We start from the raw sequence: 21,532 nt of genomic DNA on the forward strand, positions 1-21,532 counted from the left end.
TCACTAGGCTTTGGTCGGCCCGAGGCTATAGTAGAAGACACTTGCCCAAGGTGCCACGCAGTGGGACTGAACCCAGAACCATGTGGTTGGTAAGCAAGCTACTTACCACACAGCCACTCCTATGCTTGGTTATTGTGTTTGTGCTTGTGTGTGTGTGTGTGTGTGTGCATGTGTGTGTGCGTCTGTGTGTGTGTATATTCCTGCTTATGTTGGTCCTCCACTTGTTGGCTTATTTATGTCCCTGTAATTTAGCAGTACAACAAAAACAAGACCAGTTGAATAAACATCAGATTTTAAAAAAAGAATATTAAACACTGGGGTCAATTTATTTGATTAGACCCTTCAAGGTAGTGTCCCGGCATGGCCACAGCCCAATGACTGAAACAAGTAAAAGATGAAAGATACAAATCTACGTATAACATAAAATATGATATAAATTATAATATAAATTTATCTTTGGGTAGCAACTGTTATTTTCTATTTGCTTATCCCTAGAAAATATGAAAAATGGTTAACATTTCCTTCAAAATTTGCTTTTGTTACATCTATTTAAACCCCAAAGAATCCCTCTCAATCTATTGCTATGATGCTCCTCCATTATTCCTGCTTATGATCAAAGATGCACGTATTGTTATATTTGGGGATGGCCACATTTTGGTCAATTAATCATACAAGCTATATACTTGGTCTTGATTTCAACATTATTATTATATAATTTTAGTGTCCTTTGTCTAAGCTCTTTCATCACACATCCTGTGACCTCTTTAGTGATTCTTTATCCCATGTGTCCCTTCTTGTTCTGTTTGAGAATAATAATAAGCTGAAGTGAAGATCAGGTATATAGGGCATGTGTTTAATTGACAAATATATGACCATCTCCAAATATAGCAATATCTGTTTTAACACACTATTTCACATCAAGAATCTTACAAAACGAATACATCAATGTAATATAAATATATATTTACCATTAGTGAAACACGGGTCTCATCAAGACTATTTTCTGAAGTTGTTTTCTTGACAGTCTCTGCATTGTTATCTATTACTGGAACATTTAGCTGCTGAGATGTGCTTATTTCATCTAAAAGAGAAAGAGAAAAAAGAAAGAAAATATAAGAAAAAGACGAAACTTTAAAGGGAAAAGAAATAAAAAGAGAAGTAGATTGCTGTTGATTAATCTGTGTAACACAGTTTTTGTCCTTGGGTAGCGACTGTTATTTCCTATTTGTTTACCCCTAGAACGTATGCAAAATGGTTAATATTTCCTTCAAAATTTGCTTTTGTTACATTTATTAAAACCCCAAAGAATCCCTCTCTACACATGTCTATGATGCTCCTCCACTATTTCTGCTCACAATCAGAGATGTACATATTGTATTGTCAGCCATTAAGGGACATACTCAAGTAGTTAACGCCAAGCTACTGACAAACAAATCTGTGATATTGACCAGAATATTTGCTATAATGATATTTTTGCTTCAGCAACTCAGCACTGAATTTGTCTGAAATGTAATGGAAAATAGGTCAGTTTCAAAACATTGATGTCCTTGTGACAAAAGCAAAGTCTGAAGGGAATAGCAGTCATTTCCTTTGGTTTCTGGATAGAACAAATTTGGAAATAACACTGACCAAAGATAAAAAACAATAAAATTTTTGTTACAGTGTTATTTCTGAGAATAGATGAGTGATATAATCCTTTCTACTATAGGTACAAGGCTAGAATTTTTTAGGGAAGGGGTTGTTAGTTGTTTAGATCAATCCCAGTACTCAACAGGTACGCATGTTATCAATCCTGAAAGAATGAACGGTAAAGTCAACCTTAGTAGCATTTGAACTCACGACATTAAGCTGTAAGAAATACTGCAAAGCATTTTGTCCAATGCGGTAACAATTCTACCAGCTTGCCAAGTGTATATAGAAAGTCTTATCAGTGGGTGATCTGCAGAATGGGTCTAAACAGATGCAGAATGGAGAGCAGCATTATAATAAAACCAATATAGTGATGGGGATGATAGGGAGGGCTGCTCAATGATGATGGTGATCACGTCACTTGATTGCAAGACTGACCAGGCTATCAGATGTTGTTACACGTCGTTAGGTTACAATGCACTTTTGTATTGTTTTAAATAATAGCAAGCATTCTGCATGGTGGTTGGCTAGAGATGAAGTGTCAAAATACAATCCAAAAACGAATATTCACCAGAAAAAGTTAATGGTGTCTGTTTGGTAGTCCGGCTTCATGAGACCTGGTAAGTCAATTACAGCAGATGTATACATCAACCAACTGGACGAAATGATGAGTGAACTTGTAATTAAACAAATGTGATTGGCCAATAGAGACATGCCAGTTCTCTTGCAAGACAATGCTTGACAAAATGTTGCACAAAGAATGCTACTCAAGTTACAGGAACAGAACTTGGAAGTTCTGTCATCCACCTTGCACCAACTGACTATCATGTTTCTAGGCATTAGACAACTTTTTTGCAAGGAAAGAACTTTAAACCTGAAGAAGATGCAAAAACAAGATTTCATCACCTCTTGCTCTTCAGAATTCTTCACTGCTGGTATAAATAAGCTACCGATAAAATAGCAAAATGGTGTTGATAATTTAGGTGCATACTTTGATTACTACATTACTTTTTGTTGGGATAAAGTAAAATAAACTTTCAGTTCGAAATCAGATATTCCTTCTTATATATATATATATATATATATATATATATATATATATATATATATATATATATTATATATATACTATGTATGTATAGATATATATATAATTAGAGAAGAACCACCATGTAGCAATTCAACAATGATACAATTACATCAAAATATATAGAAAAAACTTAAATATACAATATAACATATACCTATAATTAAGTAAAGTACTAAATAATAAATAGATAGTATATAATTATATACTATCTATTTATACTATAAATAGTATAGATAAATAGAATAACAACCACGATGTGTAACAACATCAGACTGCCTGGTTGGTTATGCAATCAATTATATACTATTTATTTATTATTTTGTACTTACTTAATTATAGGTATATGTTTTATCGTATACCTAATCTTTTTCTATATATTTTGATTTAATTATATCATTGTTGAATTGCTACATGGTGGTTCTTCTCTAGTTTATATATATATATGTATTGTATATTGTGAAATTTGATTTAGTATTACTAAATTGAATTTTTCCCTGTAAGTTTGGAATCATATTCCCTAATATTATTATTATTATTATTATTATATATATATATATATAAAAATCAAAATCAAAATCGAAATCGATCAACATCAAAGGAAATTGTAGCTGTGATACTAGTGCTGGTGGCACGTAAGAGAACCATCCGAACGTCGCCGTTGCCAGCGCTGCCCCGACTGGCCTCCATGCCAGTGGCACGTAAAAAGCACCATCTGATCGTGGCCATTTGCCAGCCTCGTCTGGCACGTAAAAAGTACCCACAACACTCATGGAGTGGTTGGCGTTAGGAAGGGCATCCAGCCGTAGAAACATTGCCAGATCAGACTGAGCCTGGTGCAGCCTTCTGGCTTCCCAGACCCCAGTTGAACCATCCAACCCATGCTAGCATGGAAAACGGACGTTAAACGATGATGATGATGATGATGATGATATACACACACACACAAACACACACACACAAACACACACACACACATATATATTTATATATATATATATATAGAGAGAGAGAGAGAGAAAGGGAAAGAGAGACCATGCTTACATATGCACACAAACACACTCACACATTAAGACATATATAAGACCACAGTACAGAAGTTTACTAGAGGGAATTTTTTTACAAGTTATGAAAATACATAATCAGTCATAGTCAAAACTGTATACACAAGTGCACAATGACACAAATAAATATTGACACATACATTAGTAGACTTTGTAATACATAAACAGAAAAAATAATAAATCCTATGTAATCATTAAATTATTTGTCCATTCATACGTTGGTAAATTTCCCCACAAAGTAGACATAAACCAATGAGAACCTCAACCGTATTTTTCACAAAAGTACTGGTTAAGATATAGGTTATATACTCACGTCATCACTAGATAGTGATAATATGTGTATTTAGCCGATGGGCTATATATGTGTGTATATAACCCATATAGATGGGAAATAGGAAGGTGATGGGATTCTAAGGATGATGGCGATATATATATATATATATATATATATATAACTTATAAATAAGAGCAAACGAAAAAATTTTTAATGCCAAATATGCCGAAACTAGACACATTGTCCATAACCATATAATTTATCACAATAAGCACGTTACTCGAAAAAGGTCGACAGAAATTTCTAAAAAATTCCGTTATTATCATATCGGACCGATTTCAGAGTTAGTTCATAAGAACCTTCCCTTCGTCAGTGATAAATGTGGCAAAGAAATAAATGAAATACTTACTCATACCCATATATATATATGAGCAAAACGCCCTCCACCCCGTCCAATGGATGGTACTGAGTTGTCAAACATTTAAACCAAATTTTCTCAAAACAACTTGTCCGACCATCCCATTTTGTCACATTATTTCAAGCCACCTGGCTATTTTTGTGCAAACTGCATGTGCCTTTTCCTGTAGTATTGATCACAACAGCTGATGTACTTGCATGTATAAATGCACGTTCCCACGGCTTTATCGATCGCATTCTCATCTGGAATCGATTTTTGTAATTTTTTCAAGACTTATACATGCCCTGATACCGTCAGTGTCTGCATATCAAGTTTGAGCGCGATTGGATGGAGGATGCCTGAGATCCTAGAAGACACACACACAGACAGACAGAACGGATTTTATATAATAGATATACTCTTTACTCTTTTACTTGTTTCAGTCATTTGACTGCGGCCATGCTGGAGCACTGCCTTTAATCGAGCAACTCGACCCCGGGACTTATTCTTTGTAAGCCCAGTACTTATTCTATCGGTCTCTTTTGCCGAACCACTAAGTGACAGGGACATAAACACACCAGCATCGGTTGTCAAGCAATGCTAGGGGGACAAACACAGACACACAAACATACACGCACACCTATATATATATACATATATACGATGGGCTTCTTTCAGTTTCCATCTACCAAATCCACTCACAAGGCTTTGGTCGGCCCGAGGCTATAGTAGAAGACATTTACCCAAGGTACCACACAGTTGAACTGAACCCGGAACCATGTGGTTGGTAAACAAGCTACTTACCACACAGCCACTCCTGCGCCTATATATACATATTTAGAAGGTTGTTTGTTATGGCTAGTCAGAGAGTAACCATTGGTTACCATTATAGAAGCAACTCCTCAGACTCAAAAGTTAACAGATTTTTGAGTCTGATAAGCTACCCATGCAGCTAAGTGCTTTATAGAAATGAAACCAATGGTCACTCACTGTCCATTTTCCATTCTGACATGGGTTTGATGGTTTGACAGGAAGGCGGCAAGCTGGCAGAAACGTTAGCACGCCGGGCGAAATGCTTAGGGTTGTTTCGTCTACTGATACACTCTGAGTTCAAATTCCGCCAAGGTTGCCCTTGTCTTTCATCCTTTCGGGGTCGATAAATTAAGTACCAGTTACGCACTGGGGTCGATGTAATTGACTTAATCTGTTTGTAATGGCAGACGAAATACCTATTTCTTTACTACCCACAAGGGGCTAAACACAGAGAGGACAAACAAGGACAGATAAACGGATTAAGTCGATTATATTGACCCCAGTGTGTAACTGGTACTTATTTAATCAACCCCAAGAGGATGAAAGGCAAAGTCGACCTCGGCAGAATTTGAACTCAGAACGTAGTGACAGATGAAATACCTATTTCTTTACTACCTACAAGGGGCTAAACACAGAGGGGACAGACAAGGACAGACATAGGTATTAAGTCGATTACATCGACCCCAGTGCGTAACTGGTACTTATTTAATCGACCCCGAAAGGATGAAAGGCAAAGTCGACCTCGGCGGAATTTGAACTCAGAACGTAGCGGCAGACGAAATACCGCTAAGCATTTCACCCGTCTCTGCCAGCTCACCGCCTTAAAACTCACTCTGTTTTCTGCCATTGTTCTGGTCTCATTCCAGCTTCTCCACCCTTCTCATCTCCTTTCCTTGTCAATGGTCTTTCACTATGTGGTTTTAGGGCACCGTGCTGTCCATTTACTCTCAGGCTACCACTTTAGAACCACCATACAATTGCTTTCTCAATCTCGTCTTAGGATGTGTCCAATCTAGTTCCAGCGTCTGCATCTTATTTCGTCACTGATCCTGTTGATGCCTGTTGTTGTATCAATTGTGTCATTTCAAACTCTTTGCACCCACTTGATGTCGAGTATTCTCCTTAAGCATGTAAATTGGGAGCTACCAATAGTTTTTTTCTTCCATTTTGGTCACTTTCCACTTTTCACATCCATAGACTAATACTGGAATAATGCACAGAGATTCTCAGTGGTTTATGGTGGTTGTTGCATTGGGTGTGCTGTCACACCCAATGCCACCAAATTTCAAGCAGGTGTATAACAAATGTGGTGCAGGAGTGGCTGTGTGGTAAGTAGCTTGCTTACCAACCACATGGTTCCAGGTTCATTCCCACTGCATGGCACCTTGGGTGAGTGTCTTCTACTATAGCCTCGGGCTGACCAAAGCCTTGTGAGTAGATTTGGTAGACGGAAATTGAAAGAAGCCTGTCGTATATATGTATATAAATATATATATATATATATATATATATATATATATATATATATATATATATATATATATATATATGTATATGTATGTGTGTGTATGTTTGTGTGTGCTCCCAACATCGCTTGACAACTGTTTACATCCCCGTAACTTAGCAGTTCGGCAAAAAAGACCGATAAAATAAGTACTAGGCTTACAAAGAATAAGTCCTGAGGTCGATTTGCTCGACTAAAGGTGGTGCTCCAGCATGACTACAGTCAAATGACTGAAACAAGTAAAAGAGAGTATTAAGATTTGTTATTAAATCAAGTTTGCCATTATTGATGGGTGTACAGTGCACACCTAACACACCCAGAATATACGCCCCTGATGTTTACTTTGTCTGAATATTTACCAATATATTAATGATTACATAAGCTTTTTTTCTGTGTATGTATTACAAAGTCTACCAAAGTATGTGTCAATATTTATTTATGTCATTGTATGCTTGTGTGTACAATTTTAACTGTGACTGGTTACGTATTTTCATAACTTGTAAAAAAATTCCTTCCAGTGTACTTCTGTACTATGGTCTCGGAGTTTATATCTGTGTAAATGGGTGAGTGTGTGTTTGTGTGCATGTATGAGTATTTGTGTGTGAGTCTCTCTCTCACTCTCTGTATATATATATATATATATATATATATTAAATTACGGGGGGGGGGATATAAACACACCACCATCAGTTGTCAAGCGATGTTGGGGGACAAACACAGACACACAAACATATACACATACTTGCTATTTACAAGTAAAAGAATAAAAGAATACCAGATTTTTATTACGAACGATCTTCTCTTAGACCAGCTGATCTCACCCCAGCTACTGAGTTCGAGTCTAACCCATCACTCAGTAGATTCCCAGTGCAGTCATTTATCATTTCAAGTATTTCTATGTCTACACTCCCTATTGTGAGATAACCGTTGACCCTTCTATCTTGGGAACATCTAAACATTGACATACATTTAAAAAAACAAAATTCTTCCTGTTAGATTTCCAAGTCTCCGCCTCACTAGCTTAGCCCATGTTTAATCACTTATAATCTGACTATGCAACAGGTTGTATTGTTTTACACATTACCAGTGGTACTTAGGAGTGACTTGATACACACACACTCAAACACATTTATATCTCTATATGCATACATGTATATACATACGGCTACAAATGTCTTTCATCATCATCATCATCATCATCATCTTCATCACCATCACCCTCATCAGCATGATGATGATGATGTCTTTATATATATATATATATATATATATATATAGTCAATAATAATTTCGGCCTACGTGAATTGTTTTTGAGTGTACATTGTCTGGGAGACTCTTCTTATAGTAGAAGAAATAGCTAAATTTTTTGGCTGCTATTTCTAAAAGTTCGCTATGTAGTAAAGCAAATTTTTTTACTGAACCCTAATTATATAAAGTAATGTTTATATATATATATATATATATATATATATATGTGTTAGAAATAGAAAAACCCACAACTTCATCAACTCTAAACAATATTAACTCAACCAAGCCATAAAATATTAAATAATATACTTAGCATTTATATTCATAATCCCCAAATTTTCCATATTATGTACTACAAGTGTTTCATGAGGTATTGTTGAGTATGGCATTGTTAAGACACAAAGTCTCATTCAAAAACTCATTATGTTTACACACTCCCAATCATCAGGTCTACTTTCACCACATTTATAAATATAGCTACTCCTTATATATTGCTATGTTTGTCAAATTTAGTTACAAATATATAAGTATAAATAAATAAATAAATAACTTCATGAACCTTATAAATTTAAGACATAAAATTTAAGGAATAAAAACAGATATGAAATGCGACTAAAAAATACGAATGAAAAAATACAAATGAGAAAAATGAAAAAATACGAATGAAAAAATACGCACATATACACACACTGTGCATGTGTGTGTGTGTGCGAGTGCATGTGTATGTGTGTGTGTGTGAGTGTGTGATATTCTATTAGTCTGCAAAGCATTTCAGTCATCAGGTTTCATCTGAGATGTTCTCACAAGAGGCCACAACCAGGTAGTTGTGACATTTTCAAAACTGTCAGAATCAAGATGGCAGTGGAATTCTATTTTAAGTAGCCATATAACTTATTTTACTTTTTGGAATTTTCAGAAAATGTTTGTGAATTTGGGTTCTACACATGGGAATTAGGGTTATATAATCATGCAAAAACCCCAAAAAATTTTCAATTTTTGGTGCGTGATTTTAGCTGTTATTTCTCATACCCTTCTCATTTGTTTGTCAGTCTGATGTATTGATCGGTCTATTGTTGGGATTTGAGCCAAAAATTAAGACTATCTGTATTTTAAACTGTAATTTAACCCTTTTGATACCAACCTGCCTGAAACTGCCTCTGGCTCTGTAGTACAAATGTCTTCTTTTCATAAGTTTTGAACTAAAATCTTCCACCAAGCCTTAGTCACAATTTATGTTCCTAACACTAGCTTAATGATAACTAAATTATTTTGCTAAATTCTTTGTTATATTTAGAATAATTGTAAAATATACAGAGCACCTCAAAATAAATACGGTAACAAAAGGGTTAAGAAAAGGTGCTGTGCTGTGGGACAGAACTCAGAACCATGTGGTTGAAAAGAAAACTTCTTATCACACAGCCATGGCTGTGTCTATATGCAGGAAAAAAAAATTGATTTGCAGATTAAATATAAATGTTAGCAATTCAATGGCTGTTCCTCTAAACAACTATTATCTACTAAACTTCGCTTTAGTCAATAGAATAAGCGGCTAGGATAAAAGCTTGCTACAGCTTGATACGTAAATTCTATTTAATATTCATACATCTTTCTAGGCTTAATTTTCTAATGGTAATATATAAGTAGATTACATGTATAAGTTAACTATGCTTATTATTGCATTCAAATTTGGCCGATTCAATTGTCATGGCCGATAACAGTACCAACTGATTAGTACCTGAGCAACTGGAATGTTAAAAGCACCATTCGAGCATGATCATTGCCAGGGCTGCTGACTGGCTGCTGACTGGCTCCCATGCCAATGGAACATAAAAAGCACCATTCGTGTGTGATCATTGTCTTACAGGCTCCTGTGCTGGTGGCATGTAAAAGCACCATTCAAGCATGGTCATTGCTAGTGCTTCTGGACTGGCTCTTGTGCAGGCGGCATGTAAAAAGCACCATTTGAGTATGGCCGATGCCAGTACTGCCTGACTGGCCCTCATGCCGGTGGCACATAAAAGCACCCACTACACTTTTGCAGTGGGTGGTGTTAGGAAGGGCATCCAGCTGTAGAAACTTTGCCAGATCAGATTGAGGCCTAGTGCAGCCTTCTGGCTCACCAGCCCTCAGTCAAACCATCCAACCCATGCCAGCACGGAAAGTGGACGTTAGACGACAATGATGATGATGACAGTAACTCTTGAGCCCTTTTATAGTTATTATATTCAAATACCTATCAATTACAAGTAATGTATTCATTAAATCCCCATTTATTATGAATAATGCATTCACTTTGAATACATTAATTTGATACCTGTTTTAAATTTGAATGCAATAATAAGCATAGTTAACTTATGCATGTAATCTATTTATATATTACCATTAAAAAATTAAGCCTAGCACTTTTTCACACAGCTGTTCTCATTCCATTCGCAACACATGACCATACAAGTGCAGTCGTCTCTCTTGCACACCACATCTGATACTTTTTAAGTCCAACTTTTCTCTCAGGGTGCTTACACTCAGTGTATGCACACTGACATTATACATCCAGCAGAGCATACTGGCCTCATTCCTTGCAATCTTATGCATGTCCTCAGCAGTCATGGCCCATGTTTCACTGCCATGTAGCATGGCTGTTCGTACACATGCATCATACAGTCTACCTTTTACTCTGAGCGAGAGGCCCTTTGTCACCAGCAGAGGTAAGAGCTCACTGAACCTTGCCCAGCCTATTCTTATTCTAGCAGCTACACTTTCAGAGCATCCATCCTCGATACTGACCTGGTCACCTAGGTAACGGAAGCTATCAACTACTTGTAGTTTTCCCCCCTGGAATGTGACGGAAGCTGTTCTCTGCATATTTTCAGTGTTTATTGCACCTGAGCATTTGACACACACAAAAACTATCATTCCAGTTAGCCTTCCTTTGATATTGCTGCACCCCTTATGTGTCCATTGCTTACACTGGGTACATCTTATGGAGTTTCTACCTATGCCTTTTCTACCTAATTAGTTGGGCTATGAGCCTCTCCATGACTTTCATTACCTGATCCAACAACTTGATACCTCTGTAATTATTTGTATCTAATGTGTCACCTTTACCTTTGTAGCAGTTGACTATGGCACTGCTACACCAGTCATTGGGTATGACTCCTTCATGTATCACCTGGTTGACTATATGGGTGACTAGACTATAGCCGACACTGCCAGATCTTTTAAACCTCTCTGCAGTGATTCCTGATGGGCTGGGGGCTTTTTCTGTGTTCATACCCCTAATTACTATATTACCAAGGTACTGTCAATTCGGATAGCTGGTCCTTCTGTTGGGTCGACATTTGGCAGACTCTCTTTCTCCCATTCATTCTCTTTATTTAGCAACCTTTGGCGTCTTCAAGTCTCTCTCCTTGCAGCCATCATCCATGTGGACACCTTTATCTCCTATGACATCACGATTCTCTTGCAACGCATACACTATCTTGCAACACAAAGCACCTCATGTCTTTGGTCCTCATGACAGAGAACATTGGCAAAGTTTTTCTTATCTGCTTCCCCTCTGGCTAAATAAACCTGTCTCCTAGCTTCCCTTCTGGCAGTCTGATAGAACTCCCTGCTACCACTGTTCTTCCAGTCCATGTGGTAAGAAAAGCTTGCCTCCCAACCACATGGTTCCAGGTTCAGTCCCACTGTGTGGCAGCCTGGACAAGCATCTTCTACTGTAGCTTCAGGTCAACCAAAGCCTTATAACTGGATCTGGTAACTGGAAATTGAAGGAAGCCCATTGTATATGTGTGTGTGTATGTGTATACTTTTTACTCTTTACTCTTTTACTTGTTTCAGTCATTTGACTGTGGTCTTGCTGGAGCACTGCCTTTAGTCGAGTAAATTGACCCCAGGACTTACTCTTTCTAATCCTAGTACTTATTCTATCAGTCTCTTTTGCTGAACCACTAAGTTACGGGGATGTAAACACACCAGCATCGGTTGTCATGCAATGTTCGGGGGACAAACACAGACACACAAACATATACACACACACATACACATACATATACATATATACAACAGGCTTCTTTCAGTTTCCATCTACCAAATCCACTCACAAGGCTTTGGTCGGCCCGAGGCTATAGTAGAAGACACTTGCCCAAGATGCCACACTGTGGTCCATAAGTAAGCTGCTTACCACACAGCCACTCCTTTTTTTTCTGTAGTTCCAGCTTAGAGTTGCGGCCATGATGATGCACAACCATTGAAAATTATATATATACATATATTTATATATAATATATAATATATATATATATATATATAATATATATATATATACATATATTATATATATATATATAATATATATATATATATATATATATTATATATATATATATTATATATATATATTATATATATATATTATATTATATATATATATATATACATATATATATATATATATATATATATATATATATATATATATACATATATTTATATATATATATATATACATATATATATATATATATATATATATATATATATATATATATATATATATATGTTTGTGTGTCTGTATGTTTTTGTTTGTATGCCAATACCGCTTGAGAACTGGTGTTGGCATGCTTATATACCTGTAACTTAGTGGTTCAGCATAAGAGACTGATGGAATAAGTAGCAGGCATAAAAAATATAGAAGTACTGGCGTCGATTCATTTGACTAAAATTCTTCAAAGTAATGCCCCAGCATGGGCACAGTCTAATGATTGAAACAAGTAAAAGATAGAGAATATGTGTATGTAATTCATTTACTTTTTCTTTTATCTTTTTTTTTTATTTGTTTTAGTCATCTGACTGCAGCCATGCTGGAGCACCACCTTTTTTAGGTTGAACAAGTTGACCCCAGGAATAATTCTTTGTAAGGCTAGTACTTATTCTATCAGTCTCTTTTGCTAAACTGCTAAGTGATGGGGGACGTAAACACGCCAACATTGGTTGTCAAGCGATGGTGGGGGGACAAACAAACACTCACACACACACACACATATATATATATATATTATATATATATATACAACGGGCTTATTTCAGTTTCCGTCTACTAAATCTACTCACAAGGATTTTGGTCGGCCCAAGTCTATAGTAGAAGACACTTGCCCAAGGTGCCACACAGCGGGGCTGAACCTGGAACCATGTGGTTGGGAAGCAAGCTACTTTCCACACAGCCACTCCTGCACCTATTCATTTATTTTGAATCTTTGTCTGAGTAGTTACAGATGGGAAATCCCATACATGTTCTCTACATGTCTATACTGATTATGAGGCAAGCTGGCCTCATAATGTTAGCGTGCTGGACAAAACGCTTCGTTGCATTTCGTCTGTTTTCACATTTTAAGTTCAGGTTCCACTGAGGTCAACTTTGCCTTTCTTCCTATGAGGTCAATAAAATAAGATTGTTATAACTGCTACATCACAGGCGTAGGAGTGGCTGTGTGGTAAGTAGCTTGCTAACCAACCACATGGTTCCGGGTTCAGTCCCACTGCGTGGCACCTTGGGCAAGTGTCTTCTGCTATAGCCCCGGGCCGACCAACGCCTTGTGAGTGGATTTGGTAGACGGAAACTGAAAGAAGCCTGTTGTATATATGTATATATATGTATGTGTATGTATATGTTTGTGTGTCTGTGTTTATCCCCACAACATCGCTTGACAACCGATGCTGGTGTGTTTATGTCCCCGTCACTTAGCGGTTTGGCAAAAAGAGACCGATAGAATAAGTACTGGGCTTACAAAGAATAAGTCCCGGGGTCGATCTGCTCGACTAAAGGCGGTGCTCCAGCATGGCCGCAGTCAAATGACTGAAACAAGTAAAAAAAAAAAAAAAAAAATTCATTTCATTTTGAAAATTAACTATCTTGTGTGTTTAGTTTAATGGTCTATCAATGTAAACAGTGAGTTTCTTTGCCACAGGGGTCTGGAAGACACTCAGCAAGAAATGGAAATAAAACTGAAAGAAGAATATAATAATAATGACATAATAATAACTAGCTGACCCGGTGCCATCAAAAGTGACAGCTAATCGTTGTATTTTATATATGATTTAGGTGTAAAATACGGCACATAATAATCACAGATACAAACATTCACATACTTCCCTTGTACATGAACACGCATACACACATATACTCACACGGAGTTGAAATGCTGTTTGATTTTTTTTTTCCAGCATTGAACGTTCATCATTCCATTTCCATTGCATGCACGTACACACACACACACACACATACACACACACGCACAAACACACACACACACAAACATTCACATACTTCCCTTTTACATACCCATACATATACTCACACAGAGTTGAAATGCTGATATTTTTCAACCTCTTCCTTTGATATTCATCTATCGTCCCTTCTTTTTTCATGTTATGATGGAGAAAAACAGAAGATACACGACACTCTTTTTGCCACTTCCTTTCTCTCGTTGCAGTTACTTTCTCTCACTCTCTTTCAGTCAGGGCTATTACTCTCACTACTTCTCCTTCACTGAATTACTATTTTCTCTCCTCTCCCTTCACTTATACCCTTTCTCCTACCTCGGTCTTCTCCTACTCTGTGATTTTGGACAAATATATATACTTTGCAGGTAGCATGTAAAAATACCTTTTGAGCATGGTCGTTGCCAGAACTGCCTTATTGGCCCTCATGCCGGTGGCACGTAAAAAGCAGCCACTACACTCTCGGAGTGGTTGGCGTTAGGAAGGGCATCCAGCTGTAGAAACTTTGCCAGACCAGATTGAGCTTGGTGCAGCCTCTAACTCACCAGTCCTCAGTCAAACCGTCCAACCCATGCCAGCATGGAAAGCGGACATTAAACGATGATGATGGTGATGATGATGATGATATAAAAACATTACGCGCATTATTATATTAGGAGATAATGATGATGGTGATGATGATAATGATGAAATTGATGATGATGATAAAGAAAGAGTCAATGAACTTACTCAAAGGTATATCCTTGTCAGTATTCTCGACAAGCTTGTATTTTAAGGGTCGGCACAGAGCTCCAGCAACTGCCATGTTGAGTACCAAACTTGAGAGCATGAGTAAAGTGCCTCTCAGTCCATAATAAGCCAAGAGATTTTCAGTGATGTAGTTGACGACAAACACACCAGCTCCATTGCCCGTGGTAGCAAGGCTTACTGCCAAAGCTTGTCTTGAGCTGAAGTACAGTCCGACAACAACGTTTGCAGTGAAGAAACATAATCCAGTGAAAAGTCCTAAAGAGAAAGTAAGCGGGGAAGAAAAGAAAAAGAAGAACACATATAAATAAATCTACATATACATAGATACATACATAAATACATACATACAGTTTTTTTACCTTGTCTTATATATATATATAATATATATATATATATACTCTTTACTCTTTACTCTTTTACTTGTTTCAGTCATTTGACTGTGGCCATGCTGGAGCACCGCCTTTAGTCGAGCAAATCAACCCCAGGACTTATTCTTTGGAAGCCTAGTACTTATTACTATCCGTCTCTATTGCTGAACCGCTAAGTTACGGGGGACTTAAACACACCACCATCGGTTGTCAAGCAATGTTGGGGACACACAGCCATAAATATATAAATACATGTATATAATAAGTTTAGGTGAAAACAGAGTAAAAATAGACATTAAAATATATCTAACAAAATATTTAAATAATCAAGACAGGCAGGAGGCATTATTATATAGAATAAAATGAAATACAGATTTTCATACTGTTTTAGAAAAAAAAAAATCATAGAATTACTGAAAGTTTCAGGGACCACAAAGTTTGCTGCAGAATAAGTACCCCGCCACTGAATATTAATAGCAATAATAATAATAATAATAATAATAATAACAATAATAATGATGATGATGATGATGATGATGATGATGATGATGATGATGATGATATTAATGATAATTATAATAATAATAATAAATAATAATAATAATAATAATAATAATGACCCCAAAAAGTTCTACCAAGAACTGGGCAAAAATAAAATAGAAGTCACTGCAGCACCAACAGCAGAAGAATTGGAAGAATTCTAGAAAGAAATATGGTCGGCGAACGAACAGCCCAAAAAAGGAGTATGAAAATAACAAACTCGGCATCTGAACAACTTTGGACCCCCATAACAACTGAAGAGGTCACCCAGGCACTGCAAAAACTAAGCAACTGGAAGGAACCTGGGCATGACAAGATCCCCAACTTCTGGTTGAAATATCTAACAGGAATGCACAAAAAGCTGGCTGAAAACTTTAACAGCATACTAGCAGAGCCAGAGACAATGCCTGAATGGCTCACGAAGGGGAAAACCATCTTAATTCCCAAATCAAATGAAACAACAAAACCAAAAACTACAGACCAATAACCTGCCTCCCTACTATGTTCAAGGCATTTACTGCAGTGATATCGCAAAGGCTGAACAAGCACCTGGACGAAAACAAACTGTTCCCAGAAGAGCAGAAAGGATGCCGCAAGGCTCATATGGCTGTAAAGATCAACTAATGATTAATAAAGCCGTAACTGAAGACAGCCACAGAAAGAAGAAAGGCCTCAGTATGGCCTGGATTGACTACAAAAAGGCGTTTGATAGCATCCCCCACACATGGATCCTCGAAACACTAGCCATTAACAAAGTAGCACCAACAATCATAAATTCATAGAGCACTCTATGAATAAATGGCAAACAGTCCTACACCTCCAAACAAAAGATGGACTCATGAAAACCAAAGACATCCCCATTAGAAGAGGAATATTCCAGGGAGACACACGCTCTCTCCACTCCTTTTCTGCTTGGCACTGTCACCTCTATCTGATATGCTAAATAGAACTGGATGCGGATATAAATGTTACGGCAAAACGATCAGCCACCTTTTATATATGGATGACCTAAAACTATACGCTGCAAATGACAAACAGCTGGAACACTATTAAAGACATTTCATGGATTTACCAAAGAAATAGATATGAAATTTGGATTAGAAAAATGCGCCAAAGTAACCATGAAAGGGAAAACTAGTTAAAGAGTACCACTCACACTAGATAAAACCAATGAAATAAAAGAATTAGACCAAAGCCAACTTACAAATACTTAGGAATCCATGAACTAGATAAGACACAACACACACAAATGAAAGAGAAAATAAAAAAGAATATTATAGATGAGTTAGATCAATACTAAAACAGAGCTCAATGCTAAAAACAAGATAATAGGTATCAACACTTTAGCTGTCCCAGTTATAAGTTACAGCTACAATATCCTTAACTGGACACGAAATGAACTGTCCAAAATAGATAGGAAAAAAACAAGAAAAATACTGACAGGATCTAGGATGCATCACCCAAAATCTGACATAGAAAGACTATATATACAACGTATAGAAGGTGGTAAAGCCTTATACAGCTGGAAAACTACTATAAATAACCACCATAGGACTGCAAAAATACCTACTTCAGAAGGAAGGAAAACTGATCCAGATAGCAGCAAAACACGAGCAAAACAAAAACTGTTCTCAGTATTTAAGGAAGCTGACAAATACAAACAAGAAATCATACCACCTAATAAACACAAAGAAGAAGAAGAAGATGATGAAGAACAACAAAAGCTATAAAACAAATGAAATCCAAACTAAAAATAGAACAGCAACGAACCATGATAAAACGATGGCAAGTAAAGCCCCTTCATGGTAAATACTGCACTAAACTAAACGCAAAAGAAATAGACAAAGAAAAATCCCAGCAATGGTTGAGAAGCTCAGGACTCAAAGCAGAAACAGAGGGATTTTTTATTGCAGTACAAGACCAAAGCCTCCCCACCAGAAATTACCAAAAACATGTAATGAAAGAAATATTACAAGTAACTGCAGAATATGTGGAGATGGACAAGAAACAATAAATCATATTATCTCTAGCTGCCCAGTCCTGGCTAAGAAGGAATATATTCACAGACATGACAAGTTTGGAACCTACATACATTGGAAGCTATGCCAACATTATGGAATAACAACAGAAAAAAGATGGTATAGGCACACACCAGAAAAGGTCACAGAAAACGAGAAGAGCAACCATACTCTGGGATATGCCGATACACACAGATAGAGAAATTAAGGCCAACAGACCAGATATAGTTGTCAGAGATCATGAAGAAAAAAAATGCTTTCTAATTGATGTATCAATACCGGCAGATGACAACGTGTCTCTAAAAGAAATGGAGAAACTCTCAAAATACAAGACCTGGAAATAGAGGTAACTAGAATGTGGAACCTGAAAACAGAAACAATTCCTATCATAGTAGGTGCATTAGGCATGATAAAAAAATATTCAGACAAATACATAACAAAAACACCAGGACTTACAAACACATATAACATACAGAAAGCACTAGTAGGCACTGCACACATCCTACGCAGAACACTTTCCATACAATAACCATCAGAGCATCACAACAAATCACAGCACATACCCAAGGCACACAGAGCTGCGCTCGGTAGTGAAGTGAAAGCACGCTATAAAAATAAAACTACTAATAATAATGATAATAATGATAATAATAATAATATAATGATGAGATGATGATGATGATGATGATAATAATAATAATAAATAATAATAATAATATAATAATAATTAATAATAATGCCCTGATGCAGTGCCAGGCAGTGGCTCTCATGGCTTCTGATCTTAACTGATTGGAAGTGTTATCATGTACATTGTTTTGTCTTGGTATAAAAGATGGGCTACAGCAATATTCTGCTCAATACCACAGATTTGCTTGTCAGTTGTTGACCTTAACCAGTTGAGCATGTCCCTTATAGGCTGACGATATGTGCATCTCTGATCACGAGCAGAAGTAGTGGGGGAGCATCATAGCCATGTGTTGAGATGGATTCTTTGGAGTTTGAATAATTTACCTCTGGAGATGTGTGTCTTGTTCAACATCCTAAAGCAACCCTTATTCAGGGACCTTTTGAGCAGGATGAGCTACTTGACCTGAAGAAAATTCTAAATGGGCCCCACCTGCAAGGTCATGTGCTGTTTATCTTGATATGAGATCACCATGTCGCGCACATATGGTTGTGATGCATGTGCCTGGTGTACCCTTATCAGACGGGTAGTCATGATGGGTATGCTGGGCTTCGTATATTTTACCCCAGTGTCACTTTGATGGCATGCACTGCTCTCTCACTCAATAATAATAATATAATAATAATAATAATAATAATAATAATAATAATAATAATAATGATAATGCTGATGATGGTGATGATGATGATGATAATAATAATAATAATAATAATAATAATAATAATAATAATAATGTTGATATAATAGTAATAATAATTATAATAAAAGCCAACAGTAACAATAATTAGGTGCAGGTAATGGAAAAGAAAGTCAGTGATGAAATCTAAATTGCTTTGCAAATTTTATAAAATATTTTTCAAGTTTAGGATTGGTTAAAAAACTTGCATGTATACATATAAATATATATACATATACATATGTATACATATATATACACACACACACATATATATATATATACATATACACATATACATATAAATATATATATATATAAATACATATATATACATGTGTACATACATACATACATGCATATATATACATATATATATATAAGTGCGAAGGCGCATGGCTCACTGATTAGAGCGTCGAGCTTATGATTGTGAGGTTGTCAGTTCAATTCCCGGACCGGGCTGCTTGTTGTGTTCTTGAGCAAGACACTTTATTTAATGTTGCTCCAGTTCACTCAGCTGTAGAAATGAGTTGCGACATCACTGGTGCCAAGCTGTATTAGCTTTTGCCTTTCCCTTGGATAACATCAGTGGTGTGGAGAGGGGCGGCTGGTATGCATGGGCGACTGCTGGCCTTCCAGAAACAACCTTGCCTAGACTTGTGCCTCGGAAGGTAACTTTCTAGCTGAAATCCCATAGTCATTCATGACTGAAGAGGGTCTCCATATATATATATAATATATATACCACATCGATTTCTTCGTCTGCCGTAAGGCATCCTTTTCCAAATACGCCAGCTAAGCTAAGTTGAACTGTCTAAAGTCGTAAGACACCCATGCTTTTGTCCTGTTATTACTATTATTGTTTTTTGTATTTATATTCGTGTAGCATTGTCCATTTTTCTGTCCTTGTTTCGTATACATTCGATCCTTTTTCCAAGAAATCTAATGCTCGTAGCTTAGTTTTTCCTTGGGGCTGGCCGGATTGGAGCAATCTCAAGATTAATCAGCCGAAATTGCAAGGATGATCCGGTTCTTGACTGAAGATTAGAGGCTTCGAATGACCCGTCTGTTTTTTGTGTCGTCTATTTGAGTGTTTTGCGTTCTTGTCCCATTTTGTATTTTTATATATATTTTTATATATATATATATATATATATATATATATGTATATATATATATATATATATATTATATATATATATGTATATATATATATATATATATATATAGATTGATAGATATATAGATACATATGTATATATGTATAGGCAGTGATGGGATTCAAATGTTAATGTTTTATGGTTGTTCACACAAACTGGTAATTAAAATTACAAAAGTCTGCAGTATCAGTTCTTAAATTTTCTTCCTTCTTTGCATTGGTGTGATTTATAGAATATAAATATAGCTGGGCGGGGGGGGGGGGGGACAAACTAACAGGAAGTTTTCATGTCAGTAGCTAAATGATATATGATACTGTGAGTCGACTTCTGGGTCGTCAAGGAAAGGGTTGAAACCAACTAAATAAGTAACAATCATGCTGCTGATTTGTGTCAATGAAGACACAGAATAACATTTTGAGCATAGTTATTTATAATCAGGTGATCTTCAAATTCAGCAGCTCAAAATGAAAAAAATTGCTCAAACCCATTTGAATTACAAACTTAGAAATTTCTCAATAAGCTAGTAGCCACCTTCATACTTAACAAAAAATTCCAGCACATGATGATGATGATGATGATGTAATTCACTTTTGATCATTAGAAGTTTAAATTCTTTTCAAGTTCTTTGATACTATTTTCTATAGTTTTGTTCAGGTTTTTAAAGATAGTTACAATTAATATTTGAATTTGGATTCAGGTTACATGAAAATGTTACTTTGAAATCTCAAAACAAACCCCCCAAAAAATCTTGAATTTTTTTTGTCTTCTTGCATATTAGAATTTTACTGACTATACACTTTTACTCTTTTAATTGTTTCAGTCATTTGACTGTGGCCATGCTGGAGCGCCGCCTTTAGTCGAGCAAATCGACCCCTGGCCTTTTTCTTTGTAAGCCTAGTACTTATTCTATCGGTCTCTTTTGCTGAACTGCTAAGTTATGGGGACGTAAACATACAGTATTGGTTGTCAAGTGATGTTGGGGGGACAAACACAGACACACAAACACACACACATATATATATATATATACATATACATAT

At 36.3% G+C, this 21,532-nt stretch overlaps 1 protein-coding gene across 2 annotated transcripts in view; it reads right to left on the reverse strand.

Annotated features, from left to right (window-relative positions):
• Positions 1 to 21,532, reverse strand: part of LOC115221515 (monocarboxylate transporter 14-like) — a 74,961-nt gene that overhangs the window by 26,605 nt on the left and 26,824 nt on the right. For both annotated transcript variants that reach the window (XM_036510891.1, XM_029791716.2), the window contains exons 4-5: positions 15,025 to 15,300; positions 969 to 1,081 (exon numbers count right to left, since the gene is read on the reverse strand). In XM_036510891.1, coding sequence (XP_036366784.1) covers positions 969 to 1,081; positions 15,025 to 15,300 — 389 coding nt within the window. The remainder of the gene's footprint in view (positions 1 to 968; positions 1,082 to 15,024; positions 15,301 to 21,532) is intronic.

This window comes from Octopus sinensis, linkage group LG18, assembly GCF_006345805.1.
Source record: "Octopus sinensis linkage group LG18, ASM634580v1, whole genome shotgun sequence".
Taxonomy (NCBI): Eukaryota; Metazoa; Mollusca; class Cephalopoda; order Octopoda; family Octopodidae; genus Octopus; species Octopus sinensis.